General features: G+C 39.9%; 3 protein-coding genes across 4 annotated transcripts; all 3 read left to right on the top strand.

Moving 5' to 3' along the window:
- The first annotated feature begins 3 nt into the window (after nt 1–3).
- On the top strand, nt 4–3,169 carry LOC18038145 (ankyrin repeat domain-containing protein EMB506, chloroplastic). The gene is given in 9 exon segments (XM_024182111.1): nt 4–129; nt 282–659; nt 662–715; nt 1,449–1,528; nt 1,762–1,860; nt 1,980–2,078; nt 2,175–2,273; nt 2,360–2,458; nt 2,707–3,169. Coding segments are annotated over 8 exon segments (984 nt in total). The 5' UTR covers nt 4–129; nt 282–301; the 3' UTR covers nt 2,803–3,169.
- A 1,863-nt stretch (nt 3,170–5,032) lies between these two features.
- On the top strand, nt 5,033–8,549 carry LOC18039810. Of its 2 annotated transcripts, none has more exons than XM_006430960.2 (11): nt 5,033–5,253; nt 5,854–6,012; nt 6,229–6,291; nt 6,461–6,559; nt 6,830–6,928; nt 7,163–7,255; nt 7,341–7,484; nt 7,671–7,778; nt 7,900–7,951; nt 8,064–8,121; nt 8,215–8,549. In XM_006430960.2, the coding sequence occupies exons 1-10, from the start codon at nt 5,155–5,157 to the stop codon at nt 8,102–8,104; spliced, it is 957 nt and encodes a 318-aa protein (XP_006431023.1). In that variant the 5' UTR covers nt 5,033–5,154; the 3' UTR covers nt 8,105–8,121; nt 8,215–8,549. The 2 variants fall into 2 exon arrangements, with proteins under 2 accessions (XP_006431023.1, XP_006431024.1); XM_006430961.2 differs by having other exon boundaries at nt 8,064–8,126.
- Nucleotides 8,550–8,813: 264 nt separating this feature from the next.
- Nucleotides 8,814–11,196, top strand: LOC18039809. The gene is made up of 4 exons (XM_006430959.2): nt 8,814–9,304; nt 9,798–9,851; nt 10,603–10,662; nt 10,789–11,196. The coding sequence occupies exons 1-4, from the start codon at nt 8,996–8,998 to the stop codon at nt 10,915–10,917; spliced, it is 552 nt and encodes a 183-aa protein (XP_006431022.1). The 5' UTR covers nt 8,814–8,995; the 3' UTR covers nt 10,918–11,196.
- Nucleotides 11,197–19,499: the final 8,303 nt, after the last annotated feature.

Below are 19,499 nucleotides of genomic sequence, written 5' to 3'. Positions count from 1 at the left end.
TTTCACACGTTCTGACGTTTCACTAGTATGCCTCCCTGCAGCCTGCTTGCTCCTTCAAGCATAACCGGTAACTTCGGCTTCAACCTCGACAGAACTCACAGAAGGCAATAAATCTTAAGCTTTTGGCGGGTAATTTTATTTATTTATTTTTCTTCTTAACACTTTTTACCTGCTCCAATTTTCTCTACATGAAATAAACTTTATCGTGTGTTTCGTGAAATGGGTAACTGTTAGAACTGAAAATTCATTGATGGTTAAATGTGTTGTTTTGCATGGAACAGCTAAAGAGTGATTAAAAAAGATGACAAATTTTGTTCTAAAGAACTCTTATCTACATGGCTTTTCAACTTTCGTTCCTCTGCCTGCTCCAAATTCGATTCTTTTTGGCACCAGTACGAGCAAAGTTTTGGTTTCTTCAAGACAAGGAAGCGTTGGGTTGTCAGTGACTGACAAACAGTTGATAAAGGTGAGATTTTGTGCTGTGGAGTCAAAGCAAGAAGCTTTGTTGCAGACCCAGATGGGAGAATGGGAGGACCCGGACGACGGGAGTGGTAGTGAATATGATGATGATGACGACGACGACGAAGAGGGGGAAGTCAAGGAAAATGACTTGGATTTTGAGAGTGATTGGGAGGAGGAGAGAAGTGGCATTGGTGCTGCTGCAGTGGGGATGCGGCTACAGCAATAAGCAAGTATGAAGAGGATCTGCTGAAAGGTACTTGGTATCCGGTTATATTCTTATTATAGTTTTGATGGCTCTTGTAGTTTTTGGATTTCTTTTGTTTAATTAGTTTAGTTATGTGATTGGGATTGCTGTATATTCATTTGTGATTTTGCTCACAATTATATAAAGGGATTTGTTAACATATGAAGATCATTCATTTTCCTCATGTTATGGGATAATACAGATGGTACTTCCAATGTAATTACAAAAGTAAGTCATTAATTCCAAATTTGTCTCCCTAAAATATACCGTGGTAAGAAAATTGTGTTTCTCTACTGTTGCTTTTCATGTGGCGGTCAATTGTATTTTACTTTGCTGCTTTGATTAGTAATGTTGAACTATGGTTACACCTTCAGTTGTTTTTGTTTTGTATCATCCTAGTCCTATTTTCTCAACCTGCACTGGTTTCAGGTAAATAAGTCTTCAATATTCTTACAGCTGGGAGGAAGAGGAGATGAGGAAAGTTGGTGTTGAATTAGATTAGTTAGTGTTTCCTAGCAAATGAAACGATGAACTACAACACGAAGCACATAAGTCATTCTGTAGATTTCATCTCTGCTATTTATGCATACACTTGTATAGTTGTATTGAGACAATTAGTATTTCCTTAATACACTCACAAGACATCCTTGACTTTCTTCTATGAGCACAGATGATCTTGTTTTCTCTTTGCTTTTTTGGAATTGGCAAATTGCTAAATATGAGTGTTCTTTAATGATTGCAGAGGTTGAGCAGCTTTTGGAGCCAGAGGAGAGAGAAATTTTGAACCAGAATGCCACTCCTAACTTGGGAAAAATTTCAACTGTATGTCGGAAATTCCTTGTGCAAATTCATTTTTTTCCTTTTTCTTGATACTCTTGTTTCCAATATATGCACATATAACACCAGTCTTTTGCTTATTATTACTTCTGGCTTCCAATAGTGAGAACTTTTGTTGAAATACATACTATTTCTTAGAGCTTTTTAGCAGTAAAGTTCAGTTTGTTGACTGAGAGAATAATTCTTGATTATCAAGTTATTGTACCTCTATTATTCAGGCAAAATGGAAGCCACTGCAGACTCTCGCACTATCAATGCAGATACGTTATATGGATATGCTACTTGACGGTGGGCTTGATATAGATAGTGTCGACAAGGTATGTCGATATTTATATTTTGTGAGTTCAATGATATATTCCTCCTTTCTCTCTCTTTCTCTCTAGTTCACTTTTTTTCCCCCCTTGAGCAATGAATCTTAGTTGGTATGTTGCAACAGGATGGTCTCACTGCTCTTCATAAGGCAATAATTGGCAAAAAGGAGGCTGTAATTAGTCATCTCTTAAGAAAAGGTGCAAACCCACATGTCAAAGATGGGGTGAGTAGAAGGTTTTGGTCACAGAACTCTATCCAGCTTCCCCATAGATTGGTATTGAATAAGAACTATGGGTTTATATAATTGTCTTCATAACAGGATGGTGCTACTCCACTTCATTACGCAGTTCAAGTTGGTGCCATGCAGAGTGTGAAGTTATTAATCAAGTACAATGTTGATGTCAACGTTGCAGATAATGTGAGTTTGATTCTTAAATTTTCCTGATCCCTAAATCTCGTTGATCTAGAGAAGTATCCTATCTTGTTTACACCCTATTTTAACAGGAAGGATGGACTCCATTGCATATTGCCATACAAAGTAGAAATAGAGACATAGCAAAAGTATTGTTAATTAATGGTGCTGACAAGTCGAGGAAAACCAAGGTAAAGTTTTAAAACTGTATGTTTCATTTGGAGGCTGCTATTGTGGCCAATCTCGCTGTTTTGCCAGTTCTCAAATTTGTGCCACTGACTCTTATGAGATCAAATTGGTTCTAATAGTATTGGCATTGCACTCTGAGGCATAATTGCCTGTTATTGTTACTTCATGCTTTTGCTATTACATTACGAGTGTATGTACCAGAGTTATGGTGAACACTAAATATTTGATATTGTTGGTTCACTTCTTTCAGGATGGGAAAACAGCTCTCGATATGAGCTTGTGTTATGGGAGAGACTTCAAGTCTTACGACCTTGCCAAGTTACTGAAGATTTTGCCGGTTGAATGAGATGTGCGATGGATGGGTAGGATCCCGAACATTTGATATGCAGTTTGAAGTTAAAAGAGAATCCTTCACGCGGTGTGAGCTACCTTGCATTTTGAAGATGGCACAAGCCTTTCTCTGAACATCAGGAAAGACACTTGTGAGAGCTTACAGATGCATGTAGATTTGTTAGACTACTAGTAGAATCGAGCTGTGTGAGCTGCTGTCAGTCGATTTCGTACATGATCAATATGATGACTTGTATATGAAGGGCATGTCCCTTGGAAGAGGTACATTTATATTGATGTAAATGTACAGGTCTCTATAATACAAGTTGCAGAGCTCTTTGATGTGCCAAGGGAATCATAATGGCAAATCTATAAAAGAAGTACCAAAGCTTTTGGGTTTTTTGAAGTTGACCCTCTTAACATTTTTCTGTCACAACTAACAAAGTAGAAGTTTTTTTGGAGCAAGTATTCCTCATTACTTTCAAAGAATTACTAAACCAACATCACTCTTAAAAGATTATCAAACCTCACCACTTTACTCAACTAAATCTCATCATTCTCAAAAAATTACCAAATTCATCTAACAAATGTAGTAATGCATAATTGAAGATAGAATTATAAATTTAAAAACAAGAAGTTAAAGTTAGTATATGTTTTATGCAATATGGGTTTTTTATACTTGTTATAGATGTTGATGTGGGTTTCGTTATAAATTTTTTTTATTCATAAAATAAAGTGGGTTCTTAAAATACTTATTTGCGGTTGATAGATTAAAAAAATAAAATAAAAAATAAAAATTCTAGTTAGAATTAGATTAAAGATGAAATTCAAAATATGTGCGACATACACCTATTTTTGGTAATAGACATGGCGATAGATGCTTGTAATTATGTGTGAAAAGAACCTATTATGTTTGTCACAAAAAACTAATGTATGCATCACATATTTATAGTATGTGCGAAAAATGGGAATCTAAAATATAAGGGGTGTTTTAGTTTAAGAAAATTTATTTTTAACTAGTTATGATAGAAAAAAAAAAATTATAAGGAGTTCATTTTTAAAATTAAAAGTTTTGAGGTTATTTTTATAAATTTATCTATTAATGACCTAACAGGGGTTATGCTAATTACTCTGATTAAAACGGGCCACCATTTATATGTATAACACATGTTTAAAATTCAAAGAAGTTTTTTATGATTTAAAAAAAATCCTAAATGTGATGAAAATTTGAAAAAGATTAAGGACACTTTTGATCCTTGCATCGAGTATTGAACTATTGGTTGTCAGTGTTGACTCTTGTATTTTTATGATCTTTTCAGTCACTCAACTCAACAGTTTCTATAATTACTGAGATAGTTGATAAAACAAGACTACAGTGAGACATCGAAACAGCTTCAATCTTTTCTATTTCTGTTTAAATCTCATTTACTTGCAACAAGAATACATTAGTGCGTTTACTAATAGAATGAGAATGAGCTGGAAATGAAAATGGATTGAGAATAAGAATGTATTGGAATGTGAATGAGATTTTAATGTTTACTTGACAAAAATAAATGAGAATGTGCTGGAATATCATTGATGTGTTTATTTGACAAAATAAATGGGAATGAAGAATGAAAATGTGAATCAATTTATCAAAATACCCATAATATTAAATAATATAATTTTCATTAACTAGATACATGTATAAATATTATTATAAAAATACTATTAATTAAAAAAATAAAATTAATAATAATAATGACATTTAAAATAATAAATTTTGATAATAATAATAATAAAATTATTAATAATGATAATATTAATAAAAATAATAATAACAATAATTAATAATAACTAAAATAATAAATTTAATAATAATAATGACATTTAAAATAATAAAATTAATAAATTTTGATAATAATAATAATAATTGTTAATAATGATAATAATAATAATAATAATAAGTAAAGTAATAAAATTAATAAAATTTAATAATAATAAAAATATTTAAAATAATAAAAATTAATTGTGATTTGAACGTGGATAATTAAGAAAATATAAAAAAATTATAAGGATATAAAAATAAACTCATATTTTATTCTCATTCATTTATTTTTTTCCCAACCCCCATGTTAATGAGATTTTTATTCCTTATTCTCAAATTATATAAGAGTCACATATTTTATTTCCATTTATAAATTATATTTATCAAATAAATATAAATTCCATTCCCAATTTTTATTCTCATTCTCCTGCACCCTCGAGTAAACACACCCACAAAGTTACCACTTTGAGTAGTTAAACAGTCGTTGGTTTTTTGCCTAATCTTCTAAAGCTTTTTCGCTTTGTTGTTTCGTTTCTTGTTTGTTACCCATTTGGATCATCAATGGAGGACGAGAAAGATGCATTTTATGTTGTTAGAAAGGGAGATGTTGTTGGCATTTACAAGACTCTAAGCGATTGCCAACTCCAAGCTGGATTTTCTGTAATTATTTTTTCACTATTTATTTTATATAGTTGTTTTCTGCTGCTACGTGTATATTAATTTTTATCGTTTTTAATATTATGAATCGTATTTCAAGTACCCATATGATTGTTTCTCTGATCTGCTCTGCTTTGTTCGAAAATTAACCGCTTTTTGTTTTGAAGTTCTTGAACATCTATGAGAGTAATCCCTGACTGTAAGGGAACGTTCCTGCTACTATATTTGACTGTGCTTTTGTATTGTGGTGAACATGGATGCTGTTTTTGTGTTAAGCTACATTTTCTCATTATGTGACTTTGTGATTAGAGTGCCAAGGTTTGATTATGTTTGTGTTTCTATGAAATATAAGGTCATATAGCTAGTCATGCCTTGCTCTCCTTGTTTTTGAAAGACTCTCATTTAAGTTCAAACCTTGTTAAGCCCTAGGAAATGTGGATCATTTTGGTCATTCTCTGTTTCTTTCAATTCTAACAAAGCGCTATAGTACCTTCTTGTTGCAAAAGTATCTGTAGATTCTTTTTTGTTGTGTGAATTTAGCTAAGAATATGTCATGCCTTCATCATTTACTCATGGAATTAATGAGGTTTCATTTATTCGTAGGTTCGTGACCCTTCCTTAACTGTGTATAAGGGTTATGGTTTATCTAAGGAGGCCGAGGAGTACCTGGCCTCACATGGGCTGAAGAGTTCTAGCTATTCTGTTTCTGCAAGTGATGTTAAGAGTGGCCTTTTCGGGAAAATTGTTCCTTGCCCGCTTCAGGTAAATTGTTCTATGCTTGATGATCCATTTTCTTGGCTTGAACTTTTGCGTACCGTCTGACATTTTAAAAGTGTTTATCATCTTCTTACTTTTTTTCCTGCCAGATATTGAACTGAAGCACATTTTGTGTCCTATGTGTAAACATTTACTATGACTTATGCACGTGTGTTTTTATTTTCAATAATTGACATATTTTGGTGATTTTCCTTTTCTCAGGAACCTGCTTCCTCTGGAGAAAAAGTATCTGACGAGGTCTCTCTTCCAAAGATGTTGCATGAGGTACTCCCTATTGTGTGTTCTTTTATTTTTAAACATAGAGTCATAGATGATGATGTATAATAAGTACTTATCAATAAATTTGTTAAGACACTTGGATCTGAACATCTATTTTTGGACTTGATTTTGCTGTGGGAAGAATCATAACTTAACATGTCTTTTTTCCCTGCAGGTGGCAGCAGCTGGATCAACTTCAATCTCCATTAACACTCAAAAAAGGCACTTTAATGAAGATAACTGTTGGAACACTCAATCAGTTCCTGAGAATTATGTGAGTTACTGCTCTGATTCTATATCATTATCTATGTGTTGTGTGATGATAATTCTGTATCTACATCTATATTTATTATATTTTGGCTGGTCAAGGGTCTTTTAATTAGATTTCAATTTTTTTTTTTAATAGGAGTTGGCAATATAATAGGTATTTATCAATAAATTTGTTAGATACTTGGATCTGAACATCTAATTTTTGGACTTGATTTTGCTGTGCCAAGAATCATTACTTAAAAGTCTCTCTCTCTCTTTTTTTTTTTAACTGCAGGTGGCAGCAGCTGGATCAACTTCATTCTCCATTAATACTCAAAGAAGTCACTTAAATGCAGATAGCTGTTTGAACACCCAATCAGTTCCTTATAATTGTGTGAGTATCTATATGGTGCATGATGATGATTCTATATCTACATCTACAGTTATTATATTTGGCTCGTAGGGATTAGATTTAGAATCTTCTTTCTATAGGAGTTGACAACACCTTGGAAAAACTAATTTAGATAAAATTGCCTTGTTAATTCTGTGTTGATGTCTGATTGTTCAAACTAAAATTATGGTGTCATTTTTATTTTGTACCTTAATGCTATTCAATGTCTATGCCCAGTACTCATGTACTCTTGAGTTTGACGGTGCCTCAAAAGGAAATCCTGGACAAGCTGGTGCAGGAGCAGTTTTGCGTGCTGAAGACGGCAATGTGGTATATTGTTGCTATGGTTATATGTTAGGCTTCTAGTTTGCTACATCCTCTACTAAAGTAGATCTTTTTGGTCCTGAGTTTTCAGGTCTACCGACTTCGGGAAGGAGTGGGCATTGCAACGAATAATGTTGCCGAATATCGAGCTTTAATTTTAGGATTGAAGTATGCTCTTCAGAAAGGATATAAACATATTCGTGTCCAAGGAGACTCTAAGCTTGTCTGTATGCAGGTTTGTTTTGCATTTTCTATTCCATCTTTAAATCTGTCTTCATAAGTGCAACATGGAAGAACGTTTGCTTGAGATATCTCCTAGTAGTTAAATACAAGGTATCAAGTGTTCATCAAAGCCTTTTTTTTGGGGGGGGTAAATTGGTAATTAGATGTTAATTTACCATGGGAATTCCCCATGAAACAGATTCAAGGATTATGGAAGATAAATAACCAGAATTTGGCTGGCTTGTGCAAAGAAGCAAAGGAGCTCAAAGAGAAGTTTCAATCATTCCAGATCAATCATATTTTGAGGGTACGCTGATAATTAACTCTTATGCTTTAAAGCACTCTTCTCTATTTGTGATTACTCTTATTGGTTAACCGTGCTGTTTTCCTGTTTGCAAATGACTGATTTCTTTTTGCTCACTTTGAAGAATTTGAACTCTGAAGCTGATGCTCAAGCCAACATGGGTATTTATCTTAAGGGTGAGAGCTTTCTAGCTCTATTAAAGTTTATCAATTTTCATGGCAACTCGAGGTTTGCTATATATTTCTCATCTTTGCCAAAGCTTATTGGATTTGCCGAATGCCTGTGCAGATGGGCAAGTCGAAGCAGAGTGTTCTAGTTTTACAAAATAGCCTCAAAATGCTAAAAGGCAGGGTAATATTTTATTTTCTTTGACAAAAATATTATTGCTAGGCTAGTTGCACTTTCCATAACTCACACCATTGTTTTTGTTCCTAAGCAGGTGAAGTAAACGAAGTACATAAGCATGTTAAATATCGAAGGCATTGGAGTTGCTTCTCTATTGATGATTGATTACCGGCAGCCCCTCTTCAAATTCAGCAGTTGAATGAAATGGCAGGATTTATATAAAGCAATTTTGGGAGCAAACTTCTGTCTGGGCTTGTAATTTTCTAACTATTTTGTTGCTCTGGTCTTTTATGTGTAAGCGATGATCTCCAAATGGACCCATTGGCCTCAAGATGTTTAGTCTGTTGTGCATCTTAGCCATTAGCTCCAATGACTTGTAGCGCTTTTGAACAACTTTTATTTACTTTGAAGTTGATTATCCTATCCCTTACGAACTAGTAAATATGTTTCGTATTTTATATATGGTACTGGACTACCCAAAAAAGGGAAAAAAAAATGAATGGTACATAAAATTGAAATTTCCCTATTAAAAAAGGATGAAAAAAAACATTTTTGCTCTTAGAAAAATAAATTTCCCTATGATTTTCATCAAAACAATGTGAGACGTTGACTATGTTGACCTGCACAAAAATGGTCCACAAGAAGAAAAGCAGCAGAAATCGAGGGCTCTCAACTGTATCAAAACTTAAGAGATGTATGAATAACCACACACTAAACAATCTCTCTCTCTCTCTCTCTGCCGCCGATATCGGATAGAATAGAAGTATATCATCAAAGCGCCTTCTGTTCAGTTGATAAGTTAAAAGGGAGAGTCTCAACTCTCAACCCTCAAAAACTCACAACAAAAGAGGCCCCAAAGAAAACACTGCCACAAAATGGCTACAGTTTCACTATCTTCAACACTTTATTCAACTTACAGAACAAAGCTTCACACTAGCAAAGTAATGCCCTCTTGTTCTTTAACTATTCCCATTAGAACGTTCAATTTTCAGATCAAACTGGCATTGAAAAACAAGAAGCAGAAGTGGGGTTTTAATGGAATGAGAGTATTGAGGTCAAGTGAAGAGGAAACTTTGATAACAGAACAAGAACCGGAAGCAGTAGAAGAAACAGTGGCAGCTGATGAGCAGCAGCCTGTTGCAGTTCCTGTCTCTCCTTCAGACAAGCTCACTATGTACTTCCAGGTACTTATGTTGGGTGTTTTTGTTTTTTGTTTTCTTGCAAATTATGATTATAATTATGTGCCCGAAATTTTTGTTAATAACATCTTATCTTCTTGTTATGGGAGTTTGATTACTAATACTGAAATTATTCCAATTTTTTTTTTCGTTTTAATCCATTTTAAAGTGAAGTATTTCCCCTGCTATAACAAAATGAAAATCTTTAAACTTATATTCGCTGTAATGTTGCAATATCGTAAGGTTATTGATGCTTTTGACTAAATAATTGTCATGCTTATTGAGGTTTTTCTTTGCCCTGCGGCCCAAACTTAATAATTGTGTAAGTTAAAGTTTATTGATTGATATGCCTGAACTTTTCTTACATGTTTGAATTTTCTTGTTGACAAATGTGGTTTTGAAGGTGCCCTGATATTGTTATGTCGGCTTGTTTTCCTTTTGGTTTGTGTTTATCTTTTGTTTAATAGATTTCTTATGCTTGGTTGTTTTTTGTATGAAGGCTGATGGAGCAATGAATGAGACAGCTATTCCTGCTGTCACTCAGGCCTTACAGGTAGATCAACGTTACTTTAGGATGTAAGATGAATCTATTATCTTGTAGCAACTGCGCTGTTCTTATTAACTTTTTGAAGTCTATTTTGATACTGCTGAATGAGCTTTTATGCAGAGAGATGTAATAAAGAACTTCGGGCTAACTTAAGTTTTATTAATTGAACAAATTGTAAAGCAATAATCTAATGCATAACTGAGACTAACAAGTAACCCATCTTGCTGTCAGACTAAACTGAAATTCCTGTCTAGTATTTGGTTTTCAGTTAGTATGAAATGGTTGAATGTGGATCATTGGTAGAAGTTCTTCATTCTTTTCTTCTTCTTTTGAGAGCAGATAACTGTTAGAGTTTGATCCAAATACCTGACAGTGTAATTCAGTTAAAGCTTTAAAAAAAAAATTAGAAATGTGCTGGTGCCAAATGTTTAAAGGATGAAACATTGGGGTCAACCAAAATCCTTTGTAAGGAACTATAGTAGAGATTATCTATGAATTTTGAATATTTTTAACAAGTGAAAGATATTTGTCCCATATTTTCACTAAATCTAAATTCCTACTCTAATGAATAAGTGGAGGGAATCTATGTTATCTGGTCAGCTTGTATGTTCTAGAATTACTATATCTTGCTAGGATATTCTTGTTAGCACCTTCACTTTTGTGAGAAAATTGTTATGGTTAAAGCTCAGTATTGTCTCACATAGACTCATATTTTATTTTGTGGACTTGGAGGTTGCTTAGTTGTGTTGTTTTGCAGGGAACTGAAGGAATCTCTGATCTAAAGGTTCAAGTAATTGAGGGTATTGCCACTGTTGAGGTGCGTTTGAGTTTTTTTGTAGTTCATAACAGGATATGACATATTTGTGATACTGCAGTTCACCTTCCGTGACCATGGTGATCTGCCTACAATGTGCATACTGACCGTTCTGTTCTCTTGGTTCAGCTAAAGAAACAGACAACAGTGCAAGCTACAGGAGTGGCAGCGAATCTGGTTGAGATCATACAGGGTTCAGGCTTCAAGTTACAAACGTTGAACTTGAGTTTTGATGATGAAGAGGAAGTTCTTGTTTAGATATTGTATGTTTATTTAGTTTTGATGTTCAAGGAGGAGAAAGGGGGGAAAAAGTTGAAATGAGTATCTTTTACATTCGTTTTCCTCGGAATCCCCGTTTTAGTTGGGCATCTGCTTGAGGGAAACTGAATTTCACTTGCTGTAATTTTTTTGGTGGATGGTTGCATCAATGAAATTGTAGTATTTCATTAGAAGTCCCTCATCATTGACATTATGATGACGTCTAGGCCTTTGTTCTTGACATTCCACCGCCACGTCCATTCTTTCATCTGTTGATATTTACATTGTTTTGAGTTGCTTTGCAGATTTCACTTAGTATTGGCTTGGTCTCCGCCCATACTTAGTAAGCTAATCCAGAATGGGCAATGTCTGCTCTCAATCTCTCATTACCAAAGTAGAGGGGTGAGCCACCAACCATGGCCATGAAACCCTGAAACTCGAAGGTTCCACTAAATTTGGCCATTAAAATTTGTTTTTCATTAATTCTGGTTCATGGGCTTGTACCAGACCATTAAATTTGGAGTGAGACTATTGGCACCCCTATAAATATCTTTCAACACATTTTTTCTTTATTAACCCCATTAAAATATTTAGAAATATTATAAAAAAATTTTAACACCTTTTTGATGACAAAAATATCCTTAATTTAAATTTATTAATATAAACCCCCTATTTAATTTTTGACCCGCCCGGCTGGTACTGTCAGACGAAACGGAACCGCAATCGGAGGCCCCGATCATGAGTTACGGCCGAAACCGGCAAAATCGGCAAAAACAGTCCATTTTACTTTGCGGCACCCGAGGCTGTGTGCTATAGCCCCGGCCCCGCCCCGAACCGCACCCGCCCGAACTCGACCGAAATCGTACCCCGTGCGCCGATCCCACCCCGCAGTCCCCCCCCAGGGCATGAACCGCCCCCCGGGGGGCCCAAACCGCAAAATCGGCAAAAACAACCACGATCTTACCCATTTTTCGGTGTTCAAACCGCCGGGCGGCTACCCCTCCTTCCCGATGCCCCCGCCTGACTGGTCCCGTTGGATGAAACGGAACCGCAATCGGAGGCCCCAATCATGAGTTACGGCCGAAACCGGCAAAACCGGCAAAAACGGCCCATTTAACTTTGCGTCCCCCGAGGCCGTGTGCAATAATAGCCCCCGCCCCGCCCCGGACCGCACTCGCCTGAACCCGACCGAAATCATCCCCCGTGGGCCGATCCCGCCCCGCGGTCCCCCCCGGGGCATGAACCGCCCACCGTGGGGCCCAAACTGCAAAACCGGCAAAAACGGCCCCGATCTTACCCATTTTTCGGCGTTAGTACCGCCAGGCGGCTACCCCCCCATCCCGATGTCCCCGCCCGGCTTGTCTCGTCAGAGGAAACGGAACTGCAATCGAAGGCCTCGATCATGACTTACGGTCGAAACCGGCAAAACCGGCAAAAAAAACCCATTTTACTTTGCGGCCCCCGAGGCCGTGTGCTATAGCCCCCGCCCCGCCCAGACCGCACCCGCCCGAACCCGACCGAAATCGTCCCCCGTGTGCCGATCCCACCCCGCGGTCCTCCCCGGGGCATGAACCGCCCACCGGGGGGCCCAAACCATAAAACCGGCAAAAACGGCCTCGATCATACCCATTTTTCGGCGTTAGTACCGCCGGGCGACAACCCCCCCATACCGATAGCCCCGCCCGGCTGGTCCCGTCGGACGAAACGGAACCGCAATCGGAGGCCCCGATCATGAACAAGCAAAACTGGCAAAAACGTCCCATTTTACTTTGCGGCCCCCGAGGCCGTGTGCTATAGCCCCCGCCCCGACCCGGACCGCACCCGCACGAACCCGACCGAAATCGTCCCCCGTGTGCCGATCCCGCCCCGCTGTCCCCCCCGGGGGGCCCAAACCGCAAAACCGGCAAAAACAGCCCCGATCTTACCCATTTTTCGGCGTTCAAACCGCCGAGCGGCTACCCCCCATCCCGATGACCCCGGCCGGATGGTCCCGTCGGATGAAACGGAACCGCCATCGGAGGCCCCGATCATGAGTTACGGCCGAACCGGCAAAAATGGGCCATTTTACTTTGCGGCCCCCGAGGCCGTGTGCTATAGCCCCCGCCCCGCCCCAGACCGCACCCGCCCGAACTCGACCGAAATCGTCCCCCGTGTGCCGATCCCGCCCCGCGGTCCCCCCCGGGGGGCCCTAACCGCAAAACCGGCAAAGACGGCCCCGATCTTACCCATTTTTCGGCATTCAAACCGCCAGGCGGCTACCCCCCATCCTGATGCCCCCGCCCCGCTGGTCTCGTCGGACGAAACGAAACCGCAATTGAAGGCCCAAATCATGAGTTACGGCCGAAACCGGCAAAAACGACCCATTTTACTTTGCGGCCCCCGAGGCTGTGTACTATAGCCCCCGCCCTGTCCCAGACCGCACCCGCCCGAACCTGACCGAAATCGTCCCCTGTGTGCCGATCCCGCCCCGCGGTCCTCCCCGGGGCATGAACCGCCCACCGGGGGGCCCAAACCATAAAACCAGCAAAAACGGCCTCGATCTTACCCATTTTTCGGCGTTAGTACCGCCGGGCGACAATCCCCCCATACCGATAGCCCCGCCCGGCTGGTCCCGTCGGACGAAACGGAACCGCAATCGGAGGCCCTGATCATGAACAAGCAAAACTGGCAAAAACGTCCCATTTTACTTTGCGGCCCCCGAGGCCGTGTGCTATAGCCCTCGCCCCGACCCGGACCGCACCCGCCCGAACCCGACCGAAATCGTCCCCCGTGTGCCGATCCCACCCCGCTGTCCCCCCCGGGGGGCCCAAACCGCAAAACCGGCAAAAACAGCCCCGATCTTACCCATTTTTCGGCGTTCAAACCGCCGAGCGGCTACCCCCCATCCCGATGACCCCCGCCGGATGGTCCTGTCGGATGAAACGGAACCGCCATCAGAGGCCCCGATCATGAGTTACGGCCGAACCGGCAAAAATGGGCCATTTTACTTTGCGGCCCCCGAGGCCGTGTGCTATAGCCCCCGCCCCGCCCCAGACCGCACCCGCCCGAACCCGACCGAAATCGTCTCCCGTGTGCCAATCCCGCCCCGCGGTCCCCCTCGGGGCATGAATCGCCCCCCGGGGGGCCCAAACCGCAAATCTTGCAAAAACGGCCCCGATCTTACCCATTTTTCGGCGTTCAAACCGTCGGTCGGCTACCCCCCCATCCCGATGGCCCCGCCCGGCTGGTCCCGTCGGACTACACGGAACCGTAATTGGAGGTCCCGATCGTGAGTTGCGGCCGAAAAAGGCAAAACCAGCAAAAACGACCCATTTTACTTTGCGGCCCCCAAGGCCGTGTGCTATAGCCTCCGGCCCACCCCGGACCGCACCCTACCGAACCCGACCGAAATCGTCCCCCGTGTGCCGATCCAGTCCCGCGGTCCCCCCCGGGGGGCCCAAACCGCAAAACCGGCAAAAACGGCCCCGATCTTACCCATTTTTCGGCGTTCAAACCACCAGGCAACTACCCACCCATCCCGATGCTCCCGTTCGGCTGGTCCTGTGGGACGAAACGAAACCGCAATCGGAGGCCCCGATCGTGAGTTACGGCAGAAACAGGCAAAAACGGCCCATTTTACTTTGCGGCCCCCGAGGCCGTGTGCTATAGCCCCCACCCCGCCTCGCTCCGGCCCGCACCTGCCCGAACCCGACCGAAATCGTCCCCCGTGTACCGATCCCGCCCCGCGGTCCCCCCCGGGGGGCCCAAACCTTAAAACCGGCAAAAACGGCCCCGATCTTACCCATTTTTCGGCGTTCAAATGGCAGGGTGGCTACCCCCCCATCCCGATGCCCCCGGCCGGGTGGTCCCGTCGGACGAAACGGAACCGCAATCGGAGGCCCCGATCATGAGTTACGGCCGAAACTGACAAAAACGGACCATTTTACTTTGCGGCCCCCGAAGCCGTGTGCTATAATAGCCCCCGCCCCGCCCCGGATCGCACCCGCCCGAACCCGATTGAAATCGTCCCCCGTGTGCCGATCCTGCCCCGCGGTCCCCCCCGGGGAATGAACCGCCCCCTAGGGGGCCCAAACCGCAAAATCGATAAAAACGGCCCCGATCTTACCCATTTTTCGGCGTTCAAACCGCCGGGCGGCTACCCACCCATCCCGATGCCCCCGCCCGGCTGGTCCCATCAGACGAAACGGAACTGCGATTGGAGGCCCCGATCATGAGTTACAGCCGAAACCGTCAAAACCTGCAAAAACGGCCCATTTTATTTTTCGGCCCCCGAGGCCGTGTGCTATAGCCCCCGCCCCGCCCCAGGCCGCACCCGCCCGAACCCGACTGAAATCGTCCCCCGTGTGCCGATCCCGCCACGTGGTCCCCCCTGGAGCATGAACCGCCCCCCGGGGGGCCCAAACCGCAAAACCGGCAAAAACGGCCCCGATCTTACCCATTTTTCGGCTTTCAAACAGCCGGGCGGCTACCCCCCATCCCGCTGCCCCCCCGGCTGGTCCCGTCGGACGAAACGGAACCGCAATCGGAGGCCCTATCATGAGTTACGGCCAAAACCGACAAAACCTGCAAAAACGGTCCATTTTACTTTGCGGCCCCCGAGGCCGTGTGCTATAGCCCCCGCCCCACCCCGCCCCGGACCACACCCGCCTGAACCCGTCCGAAATCGTCCCCCGTGTGCCGATCCCGCCCCACGGTCCCTCCCGGAGGGCCCAAACCGCAAAACCGGCAAAAACGGCCCCGATCTTACCCAATTTTCGGCGTTCAAACCGCCGGGCGGCTACCCCCCATCCCGATGCCCCCGCCCGGCTGGTCCCGTCGGACAAAACGAAACCGTAATCAAAGGCCTTAATTGTGGATTTTGAGACAATTAATCATCTATTGAAAAAGAAAGATAGAGAAGGAAAAAAAGAAAAAAAAGGAAAAAGGGAACTTACTCCACGAAACTTCTACCTTATTGTGGCAAATCATTGAAACACCACATGGTCAGCACTTTAATGCATGACAACTCATTGTAATTGATAATGACACCTCGCAAACACTTGGCTACCATGCTTGTAATTCTAAGGCCAAGTGCTAATTTGGTTTACTGATAAAAATGTTGAGCACAAGCTTCTGAAAATGCAGAATTACAGATTCTTCGAAAGACTGTGTGCCTTTGTGGAGAAAGACAATTGAGGCACTGGAAAATATGTCGGTGGAAAAATAATTCTGATGATCGTTCAGCTCGTCCTTTGCTTCATAATTACCGTCTTCTTTCTTAATTTCCCTCGTGGATCTTGGTTTCTTCTTTGAAGCTTATTGATAATGCGTTGCTGATGCCGATAATTCCTCACCAGAAAATAAGATAAAAAAGTAACTTTCTTAATTTTTAAAATGCTGAATTTCAATTTCAGATACTATTCATTTTATCTCTTAATCAAGTTATTTTTTATTTTTTTGCTGATATTTTAATATTTACAGTCACTTGTAGCATTACTTAAATTTATAATATGTATATCATAATTCATAAATTAGTTTGCAGTTGGAGTAAACTCGAAAATGTTAAAAAAATAAAATAAAAACAAAAAAAGGGTGTTAAGAGTTATTTAAAATTGTAAAATTCATGATTGTCTTATTATGTAATTTTAATAAAGGTTAAAATTATAAAATAACTAGAGAAGTTTTAAGAGGTATTTTGAGGAGTGCCAATAATTCCACTCTTAAATTTGTAGTACTCGGTGGTCTCATTATCAATTAAATGAGTGGGCCTAAGCTGGTCGCATACTCAGGTGTTGACATATTATTGATTTATTTCTTATTGCAGACAGTCTCTAGAATTTACAATACACTCAGTAACGCTGTTAAGATGGAGATGAAAAGCATGTTTATGTTTTATATTTCCAAATTTTTTTGTTGTGCTTCAAAATAAGGTTTCATTTCCCGTACTAGGAAAGCTCCAAAGTGATTTTTTTTTTTGTTCAAAAGTATTTTAATTTGGGGTTAATTCCGTCCTGCCCCCAAATGTTTTAACATATTCCACCGTGCACCTAAATGTTTCAATAATGCTCAATCCACACCCAAATCCGTTAATTTGACCATTAATTCTAACGGTCAAAGGGCAAATTTAGAAGTTCATGCCCTAAATATTATTTAATAATGATAAATTAAATTTATTTGATAAATTAATTGATGGAGTTATTTATTAATTACTTTTAATTAAGAATTTTTAATGTAAATATTAATTATTGGATTAACATTTTATCTCATTTAATTCTTTTCTAATTTAAGATAAGGGGTATTTCATACATTTCATTAACTTTCAAATAGCTCCGTTAAAAATAACGGTCAAATTAACGGAATTGGGTGTGCGGTGGAAAATGTCGAAAAATTTGGGTGCGAAGTGGAAAATGTTGAAAGATTTGGGGGTTAAGTGGAAATAACCCTAATTTGGTTTATCTTCAAAGATTATCTTAAAAAGTTGAATTTTGGTTTCTCTTGTAGCTTTGTTTCTGGTCAGTAAAGAATTTGGATCTAACTCTTGTACGTATGTTCTGTATAAGAGAATACACCGGCATGAAATTGATATTATAAACCAAAACATGCATCCAAACATTCAAAGTTGGTGATACTTTTCTTGACCTGTCACCAAATATGCATTCACATGCAAAGCATCAGGCTGAGGGCCCACGGCCAACTGAGATTTCATAGATTTTTTTGTTTCAAATTTACACATTTGGGGTTGCAAACTGCTGATGTTTAAAAAGACTCAAATCTCGAGAGAAAGATTGAGATGACAGACACTTTTGTCTAAAGAGAGCAATAGGATTCCTTTTACATCCAACCGAAGGGGCAGGGCACAGTACAATTCCTTGTTGCAATGCAATTGTCTGTTTCCCAGCATTGAAGAAAAAGAATCAATATCTCTCAGCTGTCCTGAAAAAGAAAAATCAGATAAATCTGGATAGTTTTCGAGAACCCTTGGTGTAATTTGTAAGATGTGCAGCTTGTCTTTTATCTGAAGTTTGAATATGGGGTAAAACTTCAACCATTTGGATGATCTATCTCTTTGGGTTTGGAGCTGGGGCCTGGGCCTGGGGGTAATGTTATTGGGATCTTCAACTGATGTTATTGAAATGCAGCAGTTCATGTGTATCTATTGCAGCATCTAGTACACGAGGTCATCTTTAACTTAAAAATTATTTAAATGAACTTTCTCTCTAATGATTTTGACTAGTGTTAGTAGCATGTGACATCACATGTATATAACAGGCAGATATCCCACTGCCACCGCTGAATATTTAAAGATGCCGGGCGGGTACTGACTATTGACGACTGAGCACTCAAAGCCAGTTGTAGCAATGCTAGTCTTTCTGGCTTCTGCAGGCTTGTATCATTTTAAAACGCTTCTGATTAAGCTGAATCAAAATGTGTTGTCAAAGGAACCCAAATACTGTACTCTTTATTTGTAATTAACATAGCAGGTAAGCTTCCCAGACAGTTGGCATTGGTCAGGTTCAAGCTACATCTAAATAAATCGTATGATTGTACATAAGATCAGGTATCCCCTATGAAACTATTCAAGGGAATTTTACTTCTATTGTAACAGAGTGACACAAAATTACCTCACAAATCATGATGTTTTGGTTTTATCAATAATGGGGATACAAGCCACATGCCCTCGGTCTTTGATTCATTTTGAGTTCTCTTGCTGGTCAATGCAAATGATACAAACTGAGTGAGACCCATGTGTATTACAAATGTTAAGGATATGATATTAAACCAAAACTTTTTGTTATATTTTTCAAATTATCGTTCCAATTTTTTTAATTTTTTTTTGGTTGAAAATTGATGTGAAACACAATGGTGATAAAAAAAAAAAAGGTGGTGAAAATACATCACTTTTTGGACTCATTTTAAGTCATATTTAAGATGTCTCAGTTCATTCTAGACTATTTTTATGTTCAAATTTAATAGAAATCTATTTTTATTTAAGAAATTTCTTTCAGCATAAGTCTAGTCTTTGCACTAACCCAATTGAACGTATTTTTTAAAAAGGGTAAGTGCTAAGTTACGTTTTATAGCTGCACAATTAACTGATGAAGTTAAATTTATGAAAGAATAATAACCATCTGAATTAGTTAAAAGCAAATCCAAACTTGGGGAGATCCTTTTTTAAAATACCCTACCATGACTTTTTTGACTGGCCTAGCCAATATCATCTATAACACAATAAATTTATGGAACAAAGATACAGTCTGTCTAATCATTAGAGTTTTTTCCAATGATTAGGGTCATTTTTTCTTAATCTCCACAAATATATTGCGGATGTTTAATTTAAGATTAATGCTAAGTTATATGAATGTATCTTACAACTCTCTCACATAAATAATATTTATTTATTATTCATATGAGATGATTATAAAGTATATGCATGTAACTTAGAGGAATCCTTAATTTAAATCTTATTTTTTAAAATTCGAGTGAAATCAATCAGTGACGTCTCTTGAATATTAAAAAAAATTAAAATTTAAACAGTACCATCTTTTGAATATTAAAAAAAATTAAAATTTATAATATTATGTAAAATTTGATATAAACTACTC

This window comes from Citrus clementina, unplaced genomic scaffold, assembly GCF_000493195.1.
Source record: "Citrus clementina cultivar Clemenules unplaced genomic scaffold, Citrus_clementina_v1.0 scaffold_6, whole genome shotgun sequence".
Lineage (NCBI taxonomy): Eukaryota > Viridiplantae > Streptophyta > Magnoliopsida > Sapindales > Rutaceae > Citrus > Citrus x clementina.
The sequence above is the reverse complement of the archived record's forward strand: the minus strand, read 5'-3'. Positions and strand labels throughout refer to the sequence as shown.